Source organism: Echinops telfairi, unplaced genomic scaffold (genome assembly GCF_000313985.2).
Source record: "Echinops telfairi isolate 266 unplaced genomic scaffold, ASM31398v2 ScPeMD7_9;HRSCAF=40, whole genome shotgun sequence".
Lineage (NCBI taxonomy): Eukaryota > Metazoa > Chordata > Mammalia > Afrosoricida > Tenrecidae > Echinops > Echinops telfairi.
In genome coordinates, this window is record NW_022103906.1 from 21111825 (window position 1) to 21134450 (window position 22626).

General features: G+C 37.9%; 1 protein-coding gene across 2 annotated transcripts; it reads right to left on the reverse strand.

The window, feature by feature from the left end:
• Window positions 1–1482: 1482 nt before the first annotated feature.
• ADAMDEC1 (ADAM like decysin 1) lies at window positions 1483–21675 on the reverse strand. Of its 2 annotated transcripts, none has more exons than XM_045286917.1 (14): window positions 21597–21675; window positions 18882–18991; window positions 17916–17992; window positions 17078–17156; window positions 16098–16174; window positions 14733–14919; window positions 14437–14499; window positions 13437–13508; window positions 12255–12424; window positions 8613–8694; window positions 7761–7891; window positions 6639–6816; window positions 3095–3180; window positions 1483–1892 (listed from the first exon to the last, which is right to left on the reverse strand). In XM_045286917.1, the coding sequence occupies exons 1-14, from the start codon at window positions 21643–21645 to the stop codon at window positions 1886–1888; spliced, it is 1368 nt and encodes a 455-aa protein (XP_045142852.1). In that variant the 5' UTR covers window positions 21646–21675; the 3' UTR covers window positions 1483–1885. The 2 variants fall into 2 exon arrangements, with proteins under 2 accessions (XP_045142852.1, XP_045142851.1); XM_045286916.1 differs by having other exon boundaries at window positions 3090–3180; window positions 21597–21667.
• Window positions 21676–22626: the final 951 nt, after the last annotated feature.

Genomic DNA, 22626 nt, shown 5'->3' on the forward strand with positions numbered 1-22626 from the left:
TACTTCCAAGTTTATTGTAAATTATCAGCATTTTCCAGCCACTGCTTTAAGTATGGGAATAAATAAAATGAGACAACAAGCCCTGATGTAGAGCTTTTACTGATTTCTTTGATAACTTCTGGTAAATATCTATGTGTAACAGTCAGCAATTTTCCTGGAATTTTGCCGTTTGGCCTTCATGAGCCAGAAAGGGTCACTTGTAGTACACTGAGTTGCAATCCTTGTATTTTGAGCTATTTTTGTGTGTGTGAGAAACCTTTACCTGAACATGAGGCACAAGGGGAACATGTCTTGCAGTGTCTGGAGCCTTCTTTTCTGGAATGAAAACTTGGCTGTAAGTTTGCATTTGACCTAGAGATATTGTAGATTTTAACAAGTCAGGTCCCAGTCCTGCAGCATTTCAGCTGCAGCCTCCCCTACAGCCACAGATAACAGTGACGTGTGACAGGTAAGCAGCCAGTAACAGCAGCAGGCTGAGCTTCCTGCCCTGGTGGCTTCCAAGTTTGAACTTGAGAAATGTTTTTAAGTTCTATTTGCCGACAGTCTTTATGGAAATATGACTCACCCTCTCACTACCAGTGACCCTTCAGGGCAAGATAGAAATCTCCCCGTGGATTTCTGAGAGCCATTTAAAAAACATATTTGAAAAAGAAAACCCAAAGAAATGTATTCTTCAGCGGTAAGTGGCCTCGAGTCATTGTATCGTGGGTATTAAAAGACAAGTGACGTAAATTCTCATTTTTGTATTATGAGGAAATATTGTCCAATGACCGAAGGAGAAACTTTCTAATGAATAGAGGTTATTTGTTCCCATAAAGATTTATAGCCTCAGAAACCCAAAGAGACACTTCTACTCGCCAGGGGAGCTCGGATGCTGAACCCGCTTGCTGGCCGGCTGTGGTTTGGGTGGGTTGGTTAGTTTCTCCTTGGTTGTGCTGTCAGGTAAGCATTGGGTTGTTAGCCACAACGTTGGCAGTTCAGGCCTACCAGCCGCTCCACCGAAGAAAGATAAAACCATCTGTTCCCATAAATATTGACAGCCTTAGAAACCCTATGCTGTCTTGAGTCAGAATTGGCAGTAGGTTTGGGTTTTTTAGACGTGTTCATTTTTTCATTAAGGGTCTGAGGATGGTACAAATGGTTAGCCTGTTCAGTTGTACAGTGAAAGGATTGGAAGGTCCCGGGTGCCCACCAGCACCTTAGAAGAAAGGCCTGCTGATGGTTCCAAAAGTTCAGTCGCTGAAAATGCTACAGAGCGTAGTGCCACTCTGACACTCATGGGCCAGCGTGAGTAGGCACTGACACTGCAGCAAACGGATTTAGCTGGCATATGTCATTAAATCAATAAGCGACTAAAACCTCCTTGAGAGTTGCTTTATAGTATAAATCATTTAGGTTTCTCAAAAGTAAATTCCGTATGTAATGGCGAATGGAACAGGTAAAGAAGTAGACATGATCACATGAGAAATGCTTGTTTTAATTCCATCTTGATGTAGCGTAACATATTGCATGTCTAGAAGCAAGGCTCAATGAGCACTGAAGAATAGCAAATGAAACAGAGACTCTGCTGCCAGCAGTTGGAGTTGTTTTTCATAGGCTATACTGGTACAATAAAAATGGGTTAAAATACAAGTCGTGTACATTTTGCAATTCTGGATTGTTTCGAAGTGTTTCTGTCATCATTCTCTTACCATTTTCTGAAGAACAGGCCTTAGAGAAACAAGCATTTTCTCTAACTCCATTGATTTACCAGTTTGAAGAATGCTATGTGAAAAACAAACTATATTCAACTACAAAGGTGAAAATACACAAGGTCTTCATCTATTTTAAAATTTCAGATTCTTGCTCAGCAAGATAGCAACTCCATGAATGTAGACTTCTTGATTCACTCTCTGTTTAAAAGAGGAGGAACATTTGGTTATTATATATTATAAAGTGCTAAGTAATATGATCACAGAACTTTATTGAATTTAAATAACAAGTAATCCTTATTCTACTGAGAGGCATATCGTGAAAATTACATTTTGCAGATGAGAAAATGAATTTAATTGCTGCATTTAAATTCTCACGTCTAGTAATTGACAGAATTCAAGTCGAATTGATGTTCTTGAGGTCTAAATTCAGGTTTCTTTCCATGGTACCAAATGGTTATCATGCCCAGTAATTGGACAGGTTCTATAACCACATCTAACTATCTTTCTTAGTCACCAGAATACCTGAGTAATTGTTCTCTGAGACATCATGCTTCTGGCTTTGTGTCACAATAAGAGGAGGACCACAACTCCAGGAAAGCCAGCAGAGTAGAGTCACGTGTGATTCCTGCAGGCTGTTCTGAAAGGTGCTTTGTAAGTAAATGGGCAATGGTTCCCAATTCATGACCTTGCTGCGTCTTTACCATGGAAGTGGCTGTTGCTGGCGTTTGAGACACTTATTCTCTCTATAATAATTTTCTATAGGTCAAATCTATTCTATATTCAGGAGGGAAGAATGAGAAGATCTCCTGTTTAACTTATTCAGTCTTTTATTTATTGCTTCTTTTTTTTATTTTTAGATTTAGAGACTATTTTTCACTGAAACTAGTAGTATATTGAGAGAAATCAGTTGCTCTAGTCCAATGCCTATACCATTCTATAAAATATAAAAGTAAGATCTTAATTTTGCCTCATTAAAAGGAATTCAGTAATAAAATTTTATGACAAAAATTGGACTGCCTTACAGATAACAGGTGACATCTCTTAACTAAGAATGACATTTGCTCATCGGTTGGGGTTTAAAAAACATTAATAATATATTAGTAATCTTAATCTGTACTAATCTCATCACAACCTAGCAGCATTGTTTTGGACGTTGTAGTAGATAGTGCACCTGTCCTAGGCTCACAGTAGCCAAGGCAGCCACTGTCTCTCCTTAGTGGATATATACAACCCTAATTACTTAGATTCATATGGGTGGCTTTTTTTCCTTATCCAAAACTCAGTCATTTAACAATATAACGTATATAATTTCTTTAGTGGATTCTAGAGCTTACCAAGGCATCTCTATCAAATATGAAATGAAAGTGGGAAATATTTGATAATTAAAATAAATACCTTACACGATATTCATCATAGTGTCTCTCACACAGTCGTTTCCAGCTTTTAATTTGCAGGTCCGGGCCTCACAGCAAGAATTAGCACATTCCTTAAAATCACATACAGAATGATGGAGCTGAATTATGCATTACTCTCCTCCCAGACAAAGTTCACAGAAATTTGATACAAGATGTCAATAAAACCCCACTTTAAAAATTATGTTTCAATGCCAAGAAAATGACAAAGATAAAGTAACAATAAGTTAAACATGTTGTAAGTAGTAGAAACTAACTTTCCAGACTTCAGGAAGAGAATTGCAATGAAATACCACAAATTAATTTAGATATTACTAGTAAATTTATTCTAATTTTCCAGTTTATTTTACCAAGCCCATACAATCTTGGTATTTAGAAATGATCCCAGACACATACACACAGATAGAGAAATAATTCTTACTTGTCTGTTTATACATAAAAACTTGAATAAAACACCAGTTTAATCAATATAACTCTCCATTACCACTTTTTAAACTAAAAATTAAAAGTTGGCTCGATTTTACGAAATAAAGTTATGCAATTCACTGTAAGAAGTTAAGGAAAGAACTGATATCTGATGCCTGAAATTTTTCAATTGATAAAAATTTAGTATCCATTATTGAATTATTCAAGTGCATAAAGAAAACTAAGGATAAAATAATAAACCATCATAAGAAAGAAAATCTATGTAATCAGTAGCAAAAATATACCCAATAAAATAAATAATAAGACAAGGATTATCTATTTCTATATTTTATGGACATTTCAGCAAATACTAAGTGTCCAGGAATATATATGAAGGCATAATAATTGGAAGGTATAACCATCTTTGTACTATTTATGTACAATACAAATCTCTCGGTGGAACAAAAACAGAGGGTCAACTTTAAATATATTAGATGAGTCACTAAAAAATAGCTGTTTACATGAGGGGGGGGTAGAGGGAGGGGATAAAGAGGAGCCAATATCAAGGAGCTCAGGAAGAAAGAAAATGTTTTGAAACTGACTGTGGTAGCAATTGTACAATGTTGTTTGATGTGATTGAATTATGGAATGTTATATCTGTAAGAGCACCCAATAACAATGAAAAACAAGCAAGCAAAGAAGTCAACAAGCACTCTCACACACACAAACTCACCAAGTACAATCTCACAAAGGGAGTCACCAAGCACTCTCTCACACACAAACTCATCAAGCACTCACACACATTCACACACACACACATCAAGCACTCTCACACACACAAACTCACCAAGCACTCACATGCACAAACTCAGCAGCACTCTCTCACACAAACTCACCACACGTGTGCACACACCCCCCACACAAGCTTACCAAGCACTCCCACACACCACTGAAGAAGCACACACACACATACATACACACACACAGGAACACAAATTCACCAACCACTCTCACACACACAAACTCACCAATCACTCACACACATTCACACTCACACACAAACATCAATCATTCTCACACACAAACTCACCAAGCACACATACACACACACACACACACACATATCAAGCACTCAGACACAAACTCAAGAACACACACACATTCACACTCACACATCAAGCACTCACACACAAACTCACCAAGAACACACACATTCACACTCACACTCATCAAACACTCTCACACACACAAACTCACCAAGAACATACACACACACACACACACACAAATAGCTGTTTAAAATAATATCAACAAAATCAAAACAATAGTAATTGGAATATAAAATAATAAGGAACATACATACATACTAATGGCAAAATTAAAAATAGAAAAATACTTTAAGACAACCCTTTATGTGGTACAGTAGCCACATAAATAACTTTATAACTTTCCTAACAAATTTTCAGGACAATTTCATTGTTGTTTTTATACATACATAATATTGTAAAAATTTCAGTAGTTTTAAAATTAAAATACAAGTTTAATGCATTTTACTTAGAATCTATATTGCATGTGGGGAAAAACTGACCAAAAAAAAACAAACGTATAACAGCACAAACATAACAACCAAAGTATATGGAAGAAAAAACACCAGAATTGCTCTCTGATATGCAAATTCTACATAAAAGGCCCATAAGGACACTTGGCACTCAAGATACTAAAGTACATTATAAAGTTACTATCATAAAATCAGTGTGATGATAATATGACAATATCTAAACAAATCATATACAAGAATAATAAAATGGCATATGTGAGTTATCAGAAACTGTATTATTTAATAAGCGGTACTGTAAATAAGAATGTATGTAACACTTTGATTAAGAAAGCAAAGTCATTTAATAATTTAGTTGTTCATAAGCCTGAACCTTCTAGTTTTCTTTAACTTCCTAAGAAACAAATCAACAACTGACTAAACAATGAAGAAGTTAACTATTATGCTTCAATAAAATTAGATCTTACACATCGTATAGGTAGTAGTTTAATTTAACTTTGATCACACACTGATTCCATGCCACTCACCTACTAAAACTAGAACTACCTAGGGTTATATGAGTATATGGATTCTTCTACTCAAGATACCATCTGAGAACACCAGTAAATACTCAGTGAGGAAGCAAACTCAACTGAAATGATTAAACAATAAATCATTTAAAATGCACTACACTTGTATCTCACTCTTCTTAACAGAATATTTGTACTATTTCTCAAAAAATATTGTTACTCTAAATAATCTAATATAATCCAACTAATGAAATGTTCTGAATAAATAAACGGTGACATAGAGAGGGGATATGCCTTCCCCATTGTCAGGAAGCCGCCTAAAGCAAAAGCTAAATCTCTGATTACAACGGGCTTCATTGATTACTAGCTTTGTATCTTTGGAAGAAGTTACTTAACGTCTCTGGATTTAATTTTTCTAAATTGGGATAGCAATACCTAGTTTTTAGCTTTATTTTGAATAATAAATAAGGTAGTGTATGTAAGCATTTTAGAGTGCCTGAATTGTGAAGACTCTTTGCTGACTCACATGTTTATCATTTAAAATATTTCTAAAAGATTGTGAAGATAATATAATTTCTTGTAGAAACGTGATAATGGCATTGCAGCTTGAATTCTGTGAGACATTCTGAAGGTATCTAAGTTTTCAAATATTCAGAGAATTATAATAATTCATTTAGATGGGTAAGTTAACCACCCATTCTTTACAAATCTTTTTTATTGTTTTGTTTTCTCCTTCTCTGTTTTATTTACAGATTTGTTTACACATTGACCCAATGATAAAAGAGCACCACATTTTTTCCTCTGAGTGCTCAATAAATAATCATTTTGATTTTGTGTAGTTTGGAAATGCCTGGATAGCAGACCTAGAACTGCCTTTTAAAAGATGACCAACATCAACAGCACAGAGACAATTGTACGTTTACATTTTCACTTTGATACCAATTTCATTTTTTGACGGAATTGTCAAAAGAACATTTAGAAAGGAGTTGGGGGTGGGGACTGCATATTTCTTATGCTCTAGTTAATCTCTAATAAATATTTTAAGCTTCAGATATTTCCATACCTTAGGAGAGCCACAATCGCAATCTTCTCCAACTTCCAGAAGTTTGTTCCCACACACTGGCATTGTTATTATATTTTTAGAAATCGGTGCTTTCAGGATGCACTTAGGTTTTTGAGATAAAAGGTACCTTTGAAAACGTGTGCGGCTGGTTGTGCTGAAATCCTTCGGAAACTTTGAACTGTGTCCAGAAGAAAAGATGAGAAATAACATAATAGGGACTGCTATGGCTTTTGCATCAAACACGACCATGAGAATCTGAATTCTCTAACTGGACTTACTATTTGGTTCAGTGCAACTGCCAACGTTGATATCAACAGCACTTTAGTCTCTGTGGAGGGCAATCAAGCATGCATACTATGGTAGCTTGAAAAAAAATATGTTTGAGACATTCTGTTTCAGAGCTGGAAGAATTTTAACCCCCGTAAGGATTCAGTGCTGTCATAAATGGCAAAGGCGATGAGCTATGCCATTTGCGATCTTCCATAGGTCTTAACACCGTGTGACAAGACATAAGAGACTTATGACCAATTTGAGAAAATAATTCCAGGTATATGGATGTTGTGGACACATTTCTCTTTTAAATGGGGAGTGCTTCAGGGACAAGGTAGTGTGGCTCATGTTTCTACCACAAGCTTGTGAACTGCCTGACATTTCAGTTCCACTGAATGGAGTTCAATGTGACTCCTTAAGAGCCTAGAAGACAGGAGTGAGCTGCTCTATAGGCTCTGAGAAGCTGCCTGACTCATCTTTCTCCCAGGAATCAGCTGGTGGGTCCAACCCACAGGTAGCCTTCTGGTTATCTGCCCGACATGTCACCATTGTGCCACCAGGACAGAAGTTGGCAATTCATAGATATGCAACAATTGCTGAGGATGTATAACCATGTCCTAATCTTAATTATGCTCATATTTTAAAAAACGTATTCTTTTAGGATAAGATAACATGGCCATCATAGTGATAAGCCCTGCATTGTCATCGCTGGAAGTCTTAAAGATGAAACGTAACAGCAGGCGAATACAATGAGCGGGATGCAGAACCCTCCGTGAAACACAGCGAGCTCACGGAGGTTGACTGCATCTGGATTCCCTTGGTAGTGGTTTTTCTAGGGTGGAAAAATCTTACCTCAGATACTGATTCATCACACAACTTCCAGAAGGACATTTGGTGTCATACGGGACATCAGGCATTCCAAGGACATGGCCCAACTCATGGGACATCACCGCAACCAGAGCCACATTGTTCTTTCTTATGCCCTGCAGCAGAGTAGAAGCGTGCATTACTTCTTTGTGTTGGTCATCCACTTCTTAAGTATTATTAATGTGCAGAATGAAAAGGAAAAAAACAGTGTTCAGGGTGGAAGATAATGAGTCACTGGGACCCTTTCTTGGTTGTATCTTATTGCAAAATGTTGAATGAACATTTGAAATGGTGACATCTTTCAAATCCAATCAGTTTTCAACAATATTTATTGAACTCATTAATGGATAGTAATGTCTCATTAAACTATGGTTAAATGAATTTATCGTATATTCCTTATAGGAAATATTACAATCGAATGTAATATAGACGCACAGGTTTCAAAAATATATTCAGATGGTGCCTAGGGCACCTGTGGTAGCTGGTCATAGGATAATTAGTCATCGGATAATTAGTTACTTGTCTGTACTCTGCTCATCAAGACAGGGAACAATATCGCTAACTCAGGCCACAAAGGGCATGTGGATCCTGTTTTGTCCCAATTTTACAGCTTTCCATCCTAACACCAAGTAAAGAGTGATGCCTTCTGGGAAGGGCAATGCAAAAAGGTACCGTGTTTCAAAACAAAAGGAGTATTTGGTGAACAATATACCTGGAAGGGAAATTGCACCTTTACTTACTTATTTAGCAAGCGTTCATTCTCCTACCTCTGTATAAGGCATTATGCTTGCTTTCAATGGAAGATGTAGAATGAGGGCTCTTGCTAAATTTACCAACCTCAATAACAGCTACTGAAGATGCAGCGCACAGGGAATTTGAAGCTGCCATTCCTACACGCCGATTGCTGAAGGCAATCCCACTGCATGACATTAGAGAGATGCTGTCACAATTTGAGTCTTCAAATCATTCAAAAGGAGGAAGAAGAAGAAGAAAAGGAAGGAAGGCAGAAAGAAATAAGGAAAGAAAGAAAGATAGCTCCCTGCCATGAAGTCTATTCCAACTCCCAGTGATCCCATAGGACAGGAGAGCACTGCCCTGTGGGCTTCTGAGCCTGCGAACACTTTATGGGTGTGGATAACTTCCTCTTTCTCCCCAGGGGCATCTGTTGGTTTCATCAATAACCTTTCAGTTAGCTACCCAATTGGTAACCACTATGCTACCAGGCTCCTTTCAGAACCACTAATTCCCACCAATCACTGGCTCCCATCCATCGTGTTACAGATTTCCCATACTGTCCTCACCTTTTTATATTCACTGTGGTGGTCAGATGCCAACCAGCCAGTTCAGACTCACAGCCACCTTTGCCCAACAGAAACACTGCCCAGCCCTGCAGCTGCCTCACAGCTGCTATGTTTGAGCTCACTGTAACAGCCACCCTGTCCTTCATCTTTGGAGAGTCTTCCTCTTCTTCACTGCCGTCTACTTTACCAAGCATGATGTCCTTGCCAGGGACCGGTCTTTTCTGATCACATGTCCAAAGGACATGAGGCAAAGCTTTACCCGCATTCTGGCTGTACTTCTTCTAAGACAGATTTATTTGTTCTTTTGACAGTCCATGGTACTTTCAGGGTCTTCACCAGCACCATCATTCAAACACATCAAGTTTTCTTTGGTTTTCTTTATTCAGTGTCCAACTTTCACATGCACATAAGACATTTGAAAATACCATGGCTTGGGTCAGGTTCATCTTAGTCCTCAAAGTAACATCCTTGCTTTTCAACACTTTGAAGAGGTCCGTGTAGCAGATTTGCCCAATGCAATGTGTCATTTGATCCCTTGACTGCTGCTTTCATAAGCACTGATTCTATATTGAAGCAACATGCAATCCTTGGAAATTGCAATCTCTGTCCTATTTATCATGTTATCTATTGTTTCAGTTGTGAGCATTTTGGTATTCTTTACCTTGAGATGTATCCCATAATGAAAGCTTCAATCCTTGATCTACATCAGCAAGTGCTTCAAGTCTTCCTCAGCTTCAGCAAGCTAGGTTGCGTCATCTGCATACCACAGGTTATTAATAAGCCTTCCTCCAATCCTGATGTCAAATTCTTCTTCATACAAGCCAGCTTCTCTGAGGATTTGTTCAGCATACACACTGAGCAAGTATCATGAAAGCTTTCCCATATTCTGCCTCTTGACCCATGTACAAGTTCTATAAGAGCACAATTAAGTGTACAGGAATTCCCATTCTCAAGCCTATTCATAATTTTTTATGATCCAGAGTCAAGTCAATTGACTGCATGGTCATAAAACAAAGGTAAGTATACTTCTGGTACTTTCTGCTTTCAAACAAGATCCATCTGATGTCAGCATTGATACTGCTGGTTCTAAGTCCTCTTCTGAGTCCAGTCTGGACTTGTGACAGCTCCCTGTCAATGGGCTACTGCAATTGTGGCCGGATGATTTTCAGCAAAATTTTACTTGCATAGTTGATATTGTTCTATAATTTAAGCATTCTATTGGGTCACTTTTCTTTGGAATGGGTATAAATATTGATCTCATCCAAATAGCTATCTTTCCTTGCCTAAGTAAATAAGTGCTTCCAGTGCTTCATCAGCTTGTTGAAACATTTCCATTGACATTCCAGCAATTCTTGGAGTCTTGTTTTTGACTAAGGCTTTCAGTGCAGCTTGAACTTCAGTACCATTGGTTCTTGCTCATCTGCTACCTCCTGAAATGGAGCCCTGGTGGTGCAGTGGTTATGTGTTGGGCTGCAATCTACAAGGTCAGCAGTTTGAAACCAGCAGCAGCTCCTCAAGAGAAAGACCGGGCTTTCTACTCCCTTAAGCAGTTACAGTCACAGAAACCACAGGGGTGACTGTGAGCCAGCGTTGACTTAATGGCAGTGAGGGAGGGAGAAATGGTGGAAGGTCGACCACTTGTTTTGGGTACAGTGACTCTGTGTCTTCTATCGTCTTTTAATGTTTCCAGCATTGTTCATTATTTGCCCACAGAATTTATCAGTGGAAACTTGAGGCTTGAATTTTTTTCATTTTAAGATGTGCTGAGCATATTTTTCCTTTCTGGTTTTGTAAGTCTAGGTCACTGCACTTTTCATTATACTGATCTTTCTTTCCTATCTTTTTTCCCCCCATTTTACAGTTTTATTGGCATATAATTCACAAACTATACAATTCAATAATTCAATCATATTTTGACTTTTGTTTCATATTGTTCACATACCGTACCATTCAATCATTTGATCACATCAAGAAGAGTTGTACAATCAGCCCCACGATCAATCTTGTAACATTCTTTTTCATTCTTATACTCATTATTAGCTCTCCACTTCCGCCCAACCTCCTCTGCTGTATCCCCAAGGAACCATTAATTCAGATACTGTTTCTATGGTTTTATCTATTCTGGATTTCATACATAGAAAAACATTTTAATAAAAAAACAAAAATGGACAACAATAACAAAGTAAAACAGAAAAACTCAGTAGAGAATATTGAAAATTAGAACAAATTAAAAATGGATCAATAGGGAGATCCAATGATATTTCATTTTAAAAATTTTTTCAATTTAAGTTGAAATGAAAAAATGAAAGTCTTTCCTATCTTTGAATGGCCTTTTACTTCCTTCATGTGTGATGTTCTTGATGTCCTCCCACAGCTCCTCAGGTCTGCTCAACATTTAGATGGAATGTCCTCAAAGTTGTAGTTTGGTCTCATAGACTTTGAAAAATGTTCAGCTTCTACCTGAACTTATATGGGAGCAATTGGTGTCTGTTCCACTGTCTGCCCAAGGTCTGGCTTTAGCCACCTGTATGAGCTTCTCCATCATCTCAGCCCACAGTTGCAGTCAGTTTGATTTCTGCGTATTCCATCTGGAAACATCCAGGTGGACATTCATTGTTGGGGTGGTTGAAAAATGATATCGGCTATGAGCAAATCATTGGTCTTGCAAAATTCTGTCATGCAATCGTCACTTTTGCTTAGATCACTAAGATTATGTTTCCAACTGGTGTTCCTTTCCGTTTGTTTTCAACGTTTGCATTACAAATGATCATCAATGCAACCTGATTGCATGTCTGATACATTTCAGACTCAAAACATTGGTATACGTCTTCAATTTCTTCTTCCCTAGCTTTTGTGGTTGGTACATTAATTTGAAAAATAGTGTATATACCCAGTAACTCCCAAGAAAAGATTTTCCTGTTCCACAGCATTATAATGAATCCACATGATTGGTTCCCCTCTAATTACATGTTTTTTTAAAAAGATCTAATACCTGCCTTCCCTAATCTTACAAGTGATTCTAATAGTAAAACGCTTGAACTCTAGGTGCTCTAAAAACTGGCTGAGAAGATAATCCCTGAGATTGTCTTCTGACTGAGAACAGAAAGTCCTGCTGCCACACCTTCAGGATCGCTATCCATGATGCTCATATAGTCAGTCCTAGAAAGCATGTGCTCACCTCAGGAGCTGACTGTGGTCATGGATCTTCTTTTTCACCAGGTTAGAACGATGCCACTTCAGGAAATTGTGAAATGTAGTTCCTACATTGGGTACCACTTTTATCTTGTCCGCATCAGACCAGATTTCCATACCTACCAAAGACACTTTAACATCGATGGTGTTATAAATCTGTGAAAATAATATTTTTTCTTTATGAATATTAGGGATACTTTCAGTGTGTTAGCTCTTTTGTTGGCCATGGACCCTATTACTTTCACATATGTTTCAATCCATACCAACTCTACGGGAGAGAGTAGAACCCCAGAGGATTTCCAGGACTGCCCCATCTTTTTCCCATGAAGTGGCTGCTAGATTTGATCCACTGATTTTTGGTTAGCAGCTAAGGAGTTAACCACTTCACTATCAGGGATCCTTTTGGTGATTACAAATGGTAGATAAACAAATCCCATTTTGAAAATGGGTTGAATGCTGAAATAGTTTATTGTGCCAGCCTGGCCGATAAACACAAGTGGGATTAACTGAAGGGCAGAGAGATAAATGCCTTGGTGAGTCTCGCCTTTCTTGTCTCTCACTCATTGATCATCGGACCCGTGTGCAGCTGCCTTGCTTGTCCTGTGCCTCAATTTAAAGGCTACACTACCTGTGGGACCCCTAGCCTGTGGACTGTGTCGCTGTAAGTTGAGGTCCCTTTAGGACATCGCTGGAGCTGGGGACTGGCAGTTGGTGACCTGGCTGGCAGTTGGTGACCTGCCTTCTGATTGGCTGCTGTGCTGACATAGCCTAGCTCTCTCGATAAATAGAGGAAGATCTGGCAGCAGATCGGACTTGAAGGACTGCTAGTCTCTAACATCTCTCTCATGGCAGTGAGTTGATTTGAGCCATTGGTAGTGTTTTATAACTTAACTGTTTCTTTCTTGTATTGTATATTTAACTGTATATGATTTAACAGTTCATTCCTTGTTATATATCTACTTATCTTTATAAATAAATATATTAAATTATCAGCAATTTGGTTTTATCTCTCTAGAGAACCCTGTCTAACACAAATGCCTTTGCTACAAGAGATGTGATTTTACATTGATGTTAAACTTGTAACTCCACAAACCCCTTACTTGGTAAAATTATAGGGAAGACCCTGACTCCAGTGGTGGAACAAAATTATACACGACAGATATCTTACCACATTGAGAAGGTTCATCACATCAAAGATAAAACTCCTTATTAAAGTTAGATTTCCATTATATATATTGTACTATAAAAAAAGCAAAGTATAGTTAGAATCTCAGATTAATATGAGAAAGGTAATAGGCTATAGAAGTTCACATCTTAAGAAAACATTTTAATATCATTAAATATCTGTTCATTCTGAAGCCTCCCTTATGTGAGATTCTGTTCCATACCTTTTATTTCAAATATGTGATTTTTTCAGAAAGAGAAAAAATAATATAGATTTTATTATTTTTATCATCAATAAATTAAATGCCTATCCGTATTATAGTTAAACCAATCTGTATTATTAAAATTTGACTAAAACTGCAACACTTGCCAGGTAAGAACACTGATTCAGAATGTTTTCTCCGTGTGGCTGTTGTTAGATACAGTCACGTCGTGCTAACTTACATTGGCCCTATGTTTAGCACAATAAAACACTGCCCAGTCCTGGGCCAGCCTTGCAATTATTGTGAGGTTACATTGTTGTGTTTGTAGTTACATAATATAGTGAGAATTTTGGGGGAAAAAGTGAAAGGATTCATTTTTTACCATTTTGCTGTTGATTTAACTAGCTAGTGATTATCTAGGTGTCAGCCACCACTCTGTGGGAGAAACGAGAGTTCCGAGCTCAGAAGCTAAGCAGGTCAGTAAAATGAGACTGGTGCCCTGTGAAATGGAATGGCTAGGAAACCCTGTCCTGTGTGTGGTTGCAATGAGCGGGAATTGACCCCACAGCAGTGGGAGATGAAAGAAGGAGAAGGGTGCGTGAACCCCACCCGTTGCTGGTCCCCAGATAGACTAGAGAAAACCGGGTGGCTAAGCTCTGTTTTGTTAACTAAAATCGTTGTTTACTTTCTTTGAATAAGAAAACGTAAGAGTTAACTTAATGGTCCAGAAGTGTGTGCACATTTCATATTCACAAAGGCTTCGCCAACAGCAGAAAAAGGCCACATAGAGTTCATACTCACAAAGGCGTTATCCAGCACCAAGAAGAGATCAATGTATTTCTCAGCCTCGAGAAAGTCCTCTTGCTTTGCAAAGAGTTAAAAACATGGTTAATAAATGTTTACCCTGAAACATGCAAAAACTTACAAAGAAAGGCTATTTATATATACATATGTCTCACTTTGAAGGAAAATTGAATTGAAGAAAAAGTAAAGCCATTGCTGGCTTCATATTTACCAGTCACGGCGAACCTTAGCAGTATCCTATTAACATTTTGGGATCATTTAAATAAATGATGATATAAAGAAACTGTACTCACTTCTGAGCTATTGAGTGACCTGGGGGTTCGGATTAGGCCTCGTTTCCTTCCAACGTTCCTCACGCCACATGTGCGATGAGCTGGATCAAAAGCTTCCTGGTTATCTATGAAGATAGCATGTTCTTCCTGGTCTGTGCTCTTCAGAGGCCTTATCATGAATCTCTGATCCCGATGTGTGAAATACCCCCTGTAAAACAGAGACATTAGTAGTTCAGGGACCCCTACCATTCAGTCATCTAACCTGACCAGTCATCGGCCTTTTAGCTAACCTGTGCTAATTTAAGTACTAAATAAAAAAGAGTAAACTGAAGTCTGTCTTACTTTCCAAAAGAACTGTAAGGAAGAATTACTGAGGTTGCCTTATATCACAGGGTTTTGGCTTTGTACTATGAGCTATGCAAATATTTTTCCGTAATCTATTCACTCATTCAAAAAAATCTATCTTGCAAGATCCAGCAAATGTAATAGGGAACGTTATAGATACTGATAACTCCAGAGTGGGGGGAAACGCTTACCAAGTCAACCAGTAAAACAGAGAATAAATTGTAAGTTAAAGAATTCCTCTTTCAGATCAGATAATTGATCTAAAGTCAATCCATATAATGGAATATCATAATGCCAACTAGTCATTAAACATTGCCTCTATGAATGTATTTTATGATTTGGGGAAAAGCATATGGAATCATGTTACACATGTACCACGTTGGAAGAATACTTACATATATTTTACTTCCCATTTAAATAATTTTAAATGCAGTAAAAGCTACTGTAATGATAATATGTTATCCATAGTAATAAAACCAATAAAGTAATCCAACCCCAAACCAAACTCATTGCCATTGAGTCCTTTCTGACTCCTATTGACCTTCTAGGACAGGGTAGAACTGCTCCCCTCCCCCCACCCCACCCTCGTGGGTTTCTGAGACTAACTCTACAGAGATAAACATTTGGGGTGCTTGTTATTTTCCTGTTTGCTCCTCTTCTTTATTTTCCAAAATTTCCCCTAAATGTCGAGGATTCGTTTTCATGAACAGAACAATACACACAGTCATCCATACACATACACACATACATTAAATTCATTTGGGGTTATTTCAGGGTAGATGCTTTAAAAACATATAGCATGTGGTTTCAAAGAATGGGATGAGCAATCATGGGCATAGATGCAAGTGCCCTCAAATCAGTTGTTCAAAAGGACTGGAGCTGTCTTTGGCTACAGCAGCAAATTAGGAAATGAGCCGAAGGATGATGTTTTACAAAATGATCTTGGTGATGGTCAAATTTTATCACAACAGGAACAAAAATAAATGTTCATAAATACTTAATTCTGCATAACAACAAAACATTTTTTAAGCTGCCTCTCACCTCAGCCCATCACAAGTACTGATGCTGGCAACAGAGCCTTTTGCATTTTTGATATGCCCTCCATAAAAACAGTGTTCCTGGAGAAGGATAAAAGAAAGGCTGTTTTAGATGCTTTTATTAGTATTACTGTATTATCATACTTGTGGTCAGAACTGTCATCTGCAGTAGTTAGCAAAGTTCTTCAAATAATGGCTGTGTCCACACCAGTTTCAGAAGACAAAAAGCAGTGCAAACCTCAAAGTTTTCTGGAATCTCTATATTTGGTGGCTGAGCTATCTTTTGGATGCTAGATTGTACGAAGAGGTGAGGGTAGGTGTGGGGATGGTGGCATGTAGGGAGTTTGAACCTAAGTTGGCTCCTATTAAAAATGGAAGCTGTAGCAGGGAAAGAGCCAAGTTTGGGGGGACTTAACGGTATCCTGGAAATGTCTCCAGTTTGGATGTAAACTTTCAAGGATTTAGTTCTCTGTGTTGACCCTGAAAGGACCCCCGCTGTTACGCTGGTTAAACGGTTAGCTGCACACCTAATGGTTGGTGGTTTGAACCCACAGGGGTCTCCAATAGCCTAGGCAATTACAGCTGGGAGATCCCGGGAGGCAGTTCCACTCTGTCCTTCGGAGTCACTGGGAGTTAGAATTAATTTAATGTTACTATGTTTATAAGGGGCTGAATTTCAATGCTATTGTGCATTCACATATTAGTGAAATAATCCTGTTTATTGGGGAAAGTATTTCCAAGTGATCAATATAATGATCCAGGAGAAGGAAGGTTTTTGGTTGCTTGTTGAAACACACTACTTAGACGCCTCCGATTTCTTCTACTTTCAAAAGTATATCCTGGGTTCATTTGTTGTTGTTGTAGTCCTTTGCTTTCAGATGATTTTATTTTGTGTTGTGTTGTTTTCAAGTTTTCCGCGGACCTATGAATCTTATAAAGTAAGACCTTAGGGGAAAACAATCTCAAAAATGCTTTAGACTCTACCATGTCCTGAGGGATCGTCGAGGTCTCCTCCCCTCTGGGTGAGTAATGGGTTTCAGTGTAGTCTGGTCCCAGTAGATCCCTGTAGAAAGGAGAAAGCAGCATGACACACGCAAGTGGGTACAAAGGCTGATTTGTGGATATCACCTTTAGCACTCAAGTCACATTAATGTCTATCATGAGAAACAGTTGCAATTCTGGCCATCATCTTTTTTCCAATAGTGGAACTCTCCTGCAGAAGCAATTGAAAGCATGACTTAGACGAATGTTACATATGAGGAATATCCATTGCCTTGGCTACTCTAGTTTTAACTTCCTTATCTTTTTTCCAACTGGTTCATCTGAGATCCTCTTGCCACCAGGACATATCCTTCACCGAATCAATGAACGGTCCTGGATGACAACGATACATGAAGGACGACTATATTCAGGGCAATGTTTACTGACTACTATAAGAGTTGATGGAGCGACCTGGTAATATGCATCCCTAAGTCTTTGCATCCCATATTCACCTTTTACATGTTTTTTTATATACATAATGGAAAAGTAAATTAAAAGTTTGATTTTTTTTTCTCACCACAGTAGACAATTGCAAGGAGTTTTAAGAAAGAAAGACATTTCTATTAAGATTTCTTGGTTTTACACTTGCATATAATTTATTAGGAAAGAGTCAACCTTCGTGGAGAGCATTAACACAAACTGTGGACAATAACATTGACAATTCAATATGCTTTGTGTGTCTGACTCCAACCATGTTGATTAGAATCCCGAGACGATTTGTTTTTCCACATCTTCTTAGTAGAGTCCAGTGATGATTACATTATCAGATGATGTAACTTACTTTGTTTTTCGTAGGTGAAGAACGAGTTCTTCTCCATGTAATGTAAACTGATATTGAAGTTCCGGCTCATATTCTTCCTAAAAATATTTAATGGTATGATTGAATTAACACTCAATGTTTCTGAGTGTACATGAATTATTATGGTATAATAATAAAATACTATATGAGAACAATTATACAAATGCATGTAAGACCATTACATTCATTCTCTTGTCTTTAAAAACCTGCAGAATGAAATGTATAATGTAAATCAAGATAACACTTCTAAAAAATTGCGTTATTGTTATTAAACACTTAAAGATTAAACTAATGTTATGTGCAAAAGACGAGGACTTATTATATATCATAATAGATCTCTAATGGAATAAAAATAAGGTGTATTTTCTTTATTTTGAGACCAAACACACAATGCTAAAGAAAAAAGGCTGGAAATCTTTTCATCTTAAGGTAAAAAATGACACAACATGGAAATATTTGCAATGATATAACACATAATGAAACAAGAGATAACAATGTCCTTAACGGTGTTTAAAAATCTTATAATGAGATAATGTTGAATTATTGAGATAGGGTTAAATTATTGAGATAATGCTGAGCTATTGTCTGTTACATAAAATAGTTACACATTTAAAAAAAAAAGATAATTTATGGGTGGCCTGGCTAGGGATTTTGATGAGTTTGGCAAGGAACAATACTTCTTAGAGAAATGCCTTCCCATCCTGTGAGCCTTTTTGATTTTTACTTTCATAAATGTGGGGAATAGCCAAGAAGTCTGCTCCTGCTGATCAAGTGAAGGTGTTAACTCCCTGTTTGCTCCTTCCCTTAGTACCACTGGCCAAAGAGGAGAAGATCCATGGGCTCAAAGATGTAATGAGTAGTTATTGTTTGTGATGTCACTTCCTTTAGGGGAATTCCTTGTTTTTTCAGATGTTTGTAAAGCTTACAATTGTCAATCACAGCGCTCACCTGTTTGCCATGCTCCTCTGTCTTTATTTCCCTTTTGTGTAAAATGTGTAGTTTCTGAGGACGAACCACTTCATAGAGCTGTAGTTCTGTTGTTTCCTTTTTGGTGATTGCTAGAGAAAGAGAAATATTACTGAAAAGGGGATTTAAAAATGGTTCTATGTTAGTGTGCTTGTTGTTGCTGTTGTTAAAAGGACAAGAAGACTGAATTCCAATTCACAGAACAAAACTCAAGAACAAATTTATCATCAACTTGAACTTGGATGACATAAAACTGTTCTTTTCTCTGATCCCCCAATTCCGGCAAGGTGGGAAGATGACATGACAAGTCCTGAGATGTTCTCCGGAAATGTGAATTCTGTGCAGAGGTTGCGAGGCCCTGGATTTTGGTCTGCAGTAACCCAGCCCTCATAGGAGCCCTGGTGCCATAGTGGGTTATGCATTGGGCTTCTCACTAGAAGGTCAGCAGTTCGAGACCAGCAGATGCAATCCCAAAGCACCATTTGCTCTGAAGAAGAAAGCTGAAACTTTCCTATAAAGAGTTACAGTCTCCAAAACCTATAGGGGTGTTGTTCTATACTGTCCTATAGGGTCAGTGTGAGTTGGCATGGACTCGATAGCGATGAATTTGGAACTTGGGAACCCAGCCTCTCCCCGTTATAGTTTCTTCACCAGACTCTGCTTATAGGCTGGCTCTGAGTCAGGATGCACTCGATTACAGTGTGTTTGGTCTGGTTTGGGTTGTCTCCAGAGAGTTCAGCGTTCTCTTTCAGGGTCTTTCCCCTCAGCGGTATCCCCCTTGACTCCTCTCCACATACTCTTCGGAAAACTCACCTTGCAATTATTTCAGACTTTTTTCTGTCCTTGCTCCTGGATACTTGAAAAAAATTCCTCCAGCAAAAGGCTACAAAAATATTTCTTTGCATATGAAATCTTGCAGGCAAATCAATGAGGAAAAGAGCATAGTAATTGCTTGCCACACTGAGTGAGGAATGAACCACTGCTAAGAGGATATGAGGAAAACCCACGAGAAGGGCCTGTTCAGTGGAAGCAGCGAAAGGTAGTCAACTTCTTTCTGGACGTACATTGAAGGTCGCAGCAACAGTGTTTGTAGGGTGTTTGATGGAGAAAGAGAAGTCCAAAATAACTCACCGTTTTTTTGCCTTTTCTATTTAAACTCTCCAGGAAAGCTGAAGGCACAAGAGCGTTTCAGGGGAACAAAAATAAAACCACAAGAAGAAGAACGCCACTGAGATGGCTGAGGGCATCCAACTCCTAGTGAGCACCAGGGAACCAGATTCTGGGTAACTTGGGTCCTCTGGAATTCACAATTTCATCTAAATCAGAGCAATTTCAGTTATATTTTAAAAGAATGTGAAGGGGCAATCATAAGTTCTATCTTTCAAGTAATGTACTAAGAGCTTCTGCGAGGTCTCTGGGAGAACGAGCAAGAATAAAAGTACAACGGGCCTTTTGTTCTTCCAAGTCTCATAAAACCACTCTGTTTCTCTCTCTGGTTCGAAACTGTGCTGCAGTACAATTCATTCTCACAGACACTACCCTGCCTTCCTTCTGAGAGGCACTTGCATTGCTGCTCAGCCGGTAATTAACATTTGATTTCATAATGTTGAAGTTATGTCTATAATCAAAGATTATTTTATTGCAAGAGTCTTCCACGTGGGACAGATTAGCACCACCTTACCTTTGTCTTCTGTGAACCTCAGTACAGCCTCTGATTAAACCATGTCTTTGGACAAATAATTGTCTCCCCATGGGGGTGAAAAGATCGAAGAATTTAAACTCTACTTGAGATGACATTGGACATGTTTAAAGAGTTTTCGTAAATAAATTGACTTAGTCTCTTGTCTGAAAGTTAGTTCCAGGATGCCACTTTAGGCTGTGTTTGAGAAAACAGAACACACAGATAGTAGTGCCGATGAATAGGAGGTGACGTTTTCGAGGCATCTGCACTAACATGTCAGAGGGCTTTTAAAAGCTCTTGGGAAAATGAAATTCAAAATTAAAGCGGCGATTTCCTAGTTTTGGAAGTCTGCAGGTTTATAACATTTCGTCTTAGCAAAATCAGTTCTCAGTGCTACAATCAATGCACTTAGCTTATTTTTTCATAAACGATTTATAGTAGTAGCCAATTGATTCATCTATCAGTAAACATGAGCCTTAAATTAAAAAAGCAGTGATTTATCTTTTAGCTAGGATAATTCCATTTAGACCTTGCAATGCCACATGTGAGAATCTTTCCTAGATAAATATCCCAAGATAGAGATATTTTAAAAGCCTGTGGAAACATGAATATTTTGTTTTGCTTTTTCCTGAAAATAATAAACAAACAAACAAACAAATAAATAACACTGGTTCATACAATTGGGAAAATATGCATCTATAACGTTATTTATTTGTTACAGTATAAAGTAATTTGAAACGTTCTGAAGGGTTTTAGAACACATGTTTTATACAGGGTTTTGAAGGTTTTAGCTCACACAGTCAGCGTTATGTATCTAGTATACTCTTTTAGACAGTGTTCCAAATGCAAACCGTGTTGATCCTTCGGTCAGGAGAACATGTTTTGTTTTTTTTCTCTCTCTCCATCAGCACATTTCTATGATCTGTAAATAGTTCATTAGGGGTACTTTATAAAATAAATGAGAGTATTTGGATTTTATATAAACTGTCCTCTATATCAAAGATATTAAAGCTTACCTTGGGCTTGAACAATGAGGCAGAGTATGGAGATCAGGACCAAAGCCATGATGGCTGCTGCAGGTAGCTGAGAAGTTTCATTCAAAAATGAAGATGTGGCCCCAGAACTGGCTACTTTTATTCTCCCCTACTTCTTTCTTGAAATAGACATAAATAATTATCCTTCCAAATCATCATTGAGTGCTTACCGAAAGTTTCCTCACACTGTTGGGAAATGTCCAAGGACTTGCAGTGTAAATATCATGAGAAAGTTCCTCTTTCCCGAGAGAGGTTTATATGCAGGATGCTGGTCAATGCCTTCAAGCAGCTCCAAGTCATGGAGAAAACAGGCGGAGGCTTTTATTGCTTGATTGTAGAGACGGAGTCCAAATCTTTGGGCTGAAACTGAGATGCTCACATTTGCATCTCACAAATCTGAAACATCCTTATGGATATAGAGGGTCTTGAGAGACACTTGCTCACAAATGAACATATCAGCCTATACTATACACATTTTTAGAAACTAGCACAGAAAGCTCAGACTCTTTAAAAGAAGCATAAACCGGTCTTCTCTTCCAGGATATTGCAAATCTTTCTGACCCGTCTCCATGTCTGTGGGAAGGGGTGGTGATAATGACCTCTTTATACTTGGAAAGCTGTAAAGAAATATGCAAATGTATCTATCGTCTCCTTAGGGTTCACACTGGATATGGTGTGTAAAGCATTCCTCTTTAAAATATCATATTAATCTTTCATTTTAAAAGAATGCATTTTCATGGTCATAAATATTGAAAAGTATATTGAGGGATAATGTTGAATACCAGGGGTTCCAACATCCAAAATTGACTTTTGTTAACATTTTGGAAGTTTATCTCTTTCCTGTGTACTAATAAAGGAATATTGGATTTTGTGAACTCAGGATATTATTGCATATAGAGTTTGCTGAACATCAATATTTTTCACATTTCCGTATAATATGAACATTTGAACCCTTGGACAGTACATTGTTATTCATGTCCTTTGAATATTGCACTTTATGTGCATGATTTGT

Coding starts and splice junctions, on each gene's coding strand:
- ADAMDEC1 (XM_045286917.1), bottom strand. CDS start 21,645: ATGGCTTTGGTCCTGATCTCCATACTCTGCCTCATTGTTCAAGCCCAA. Junction 16,175..17,077: donor CGACGATCCCTCAGGACATG/GTAGAGTCTAAA, acceptor ATCCTTCTCCAG/GAACACTGTTTTTATGGAGG. Junction 7,892..8,612: donor CTTCAGTAGCTGTTATTGAG/GTTGGTAAATTT, acceptor ACTCTGCTGCAG/GGCATAAGAAAGAACAATGT.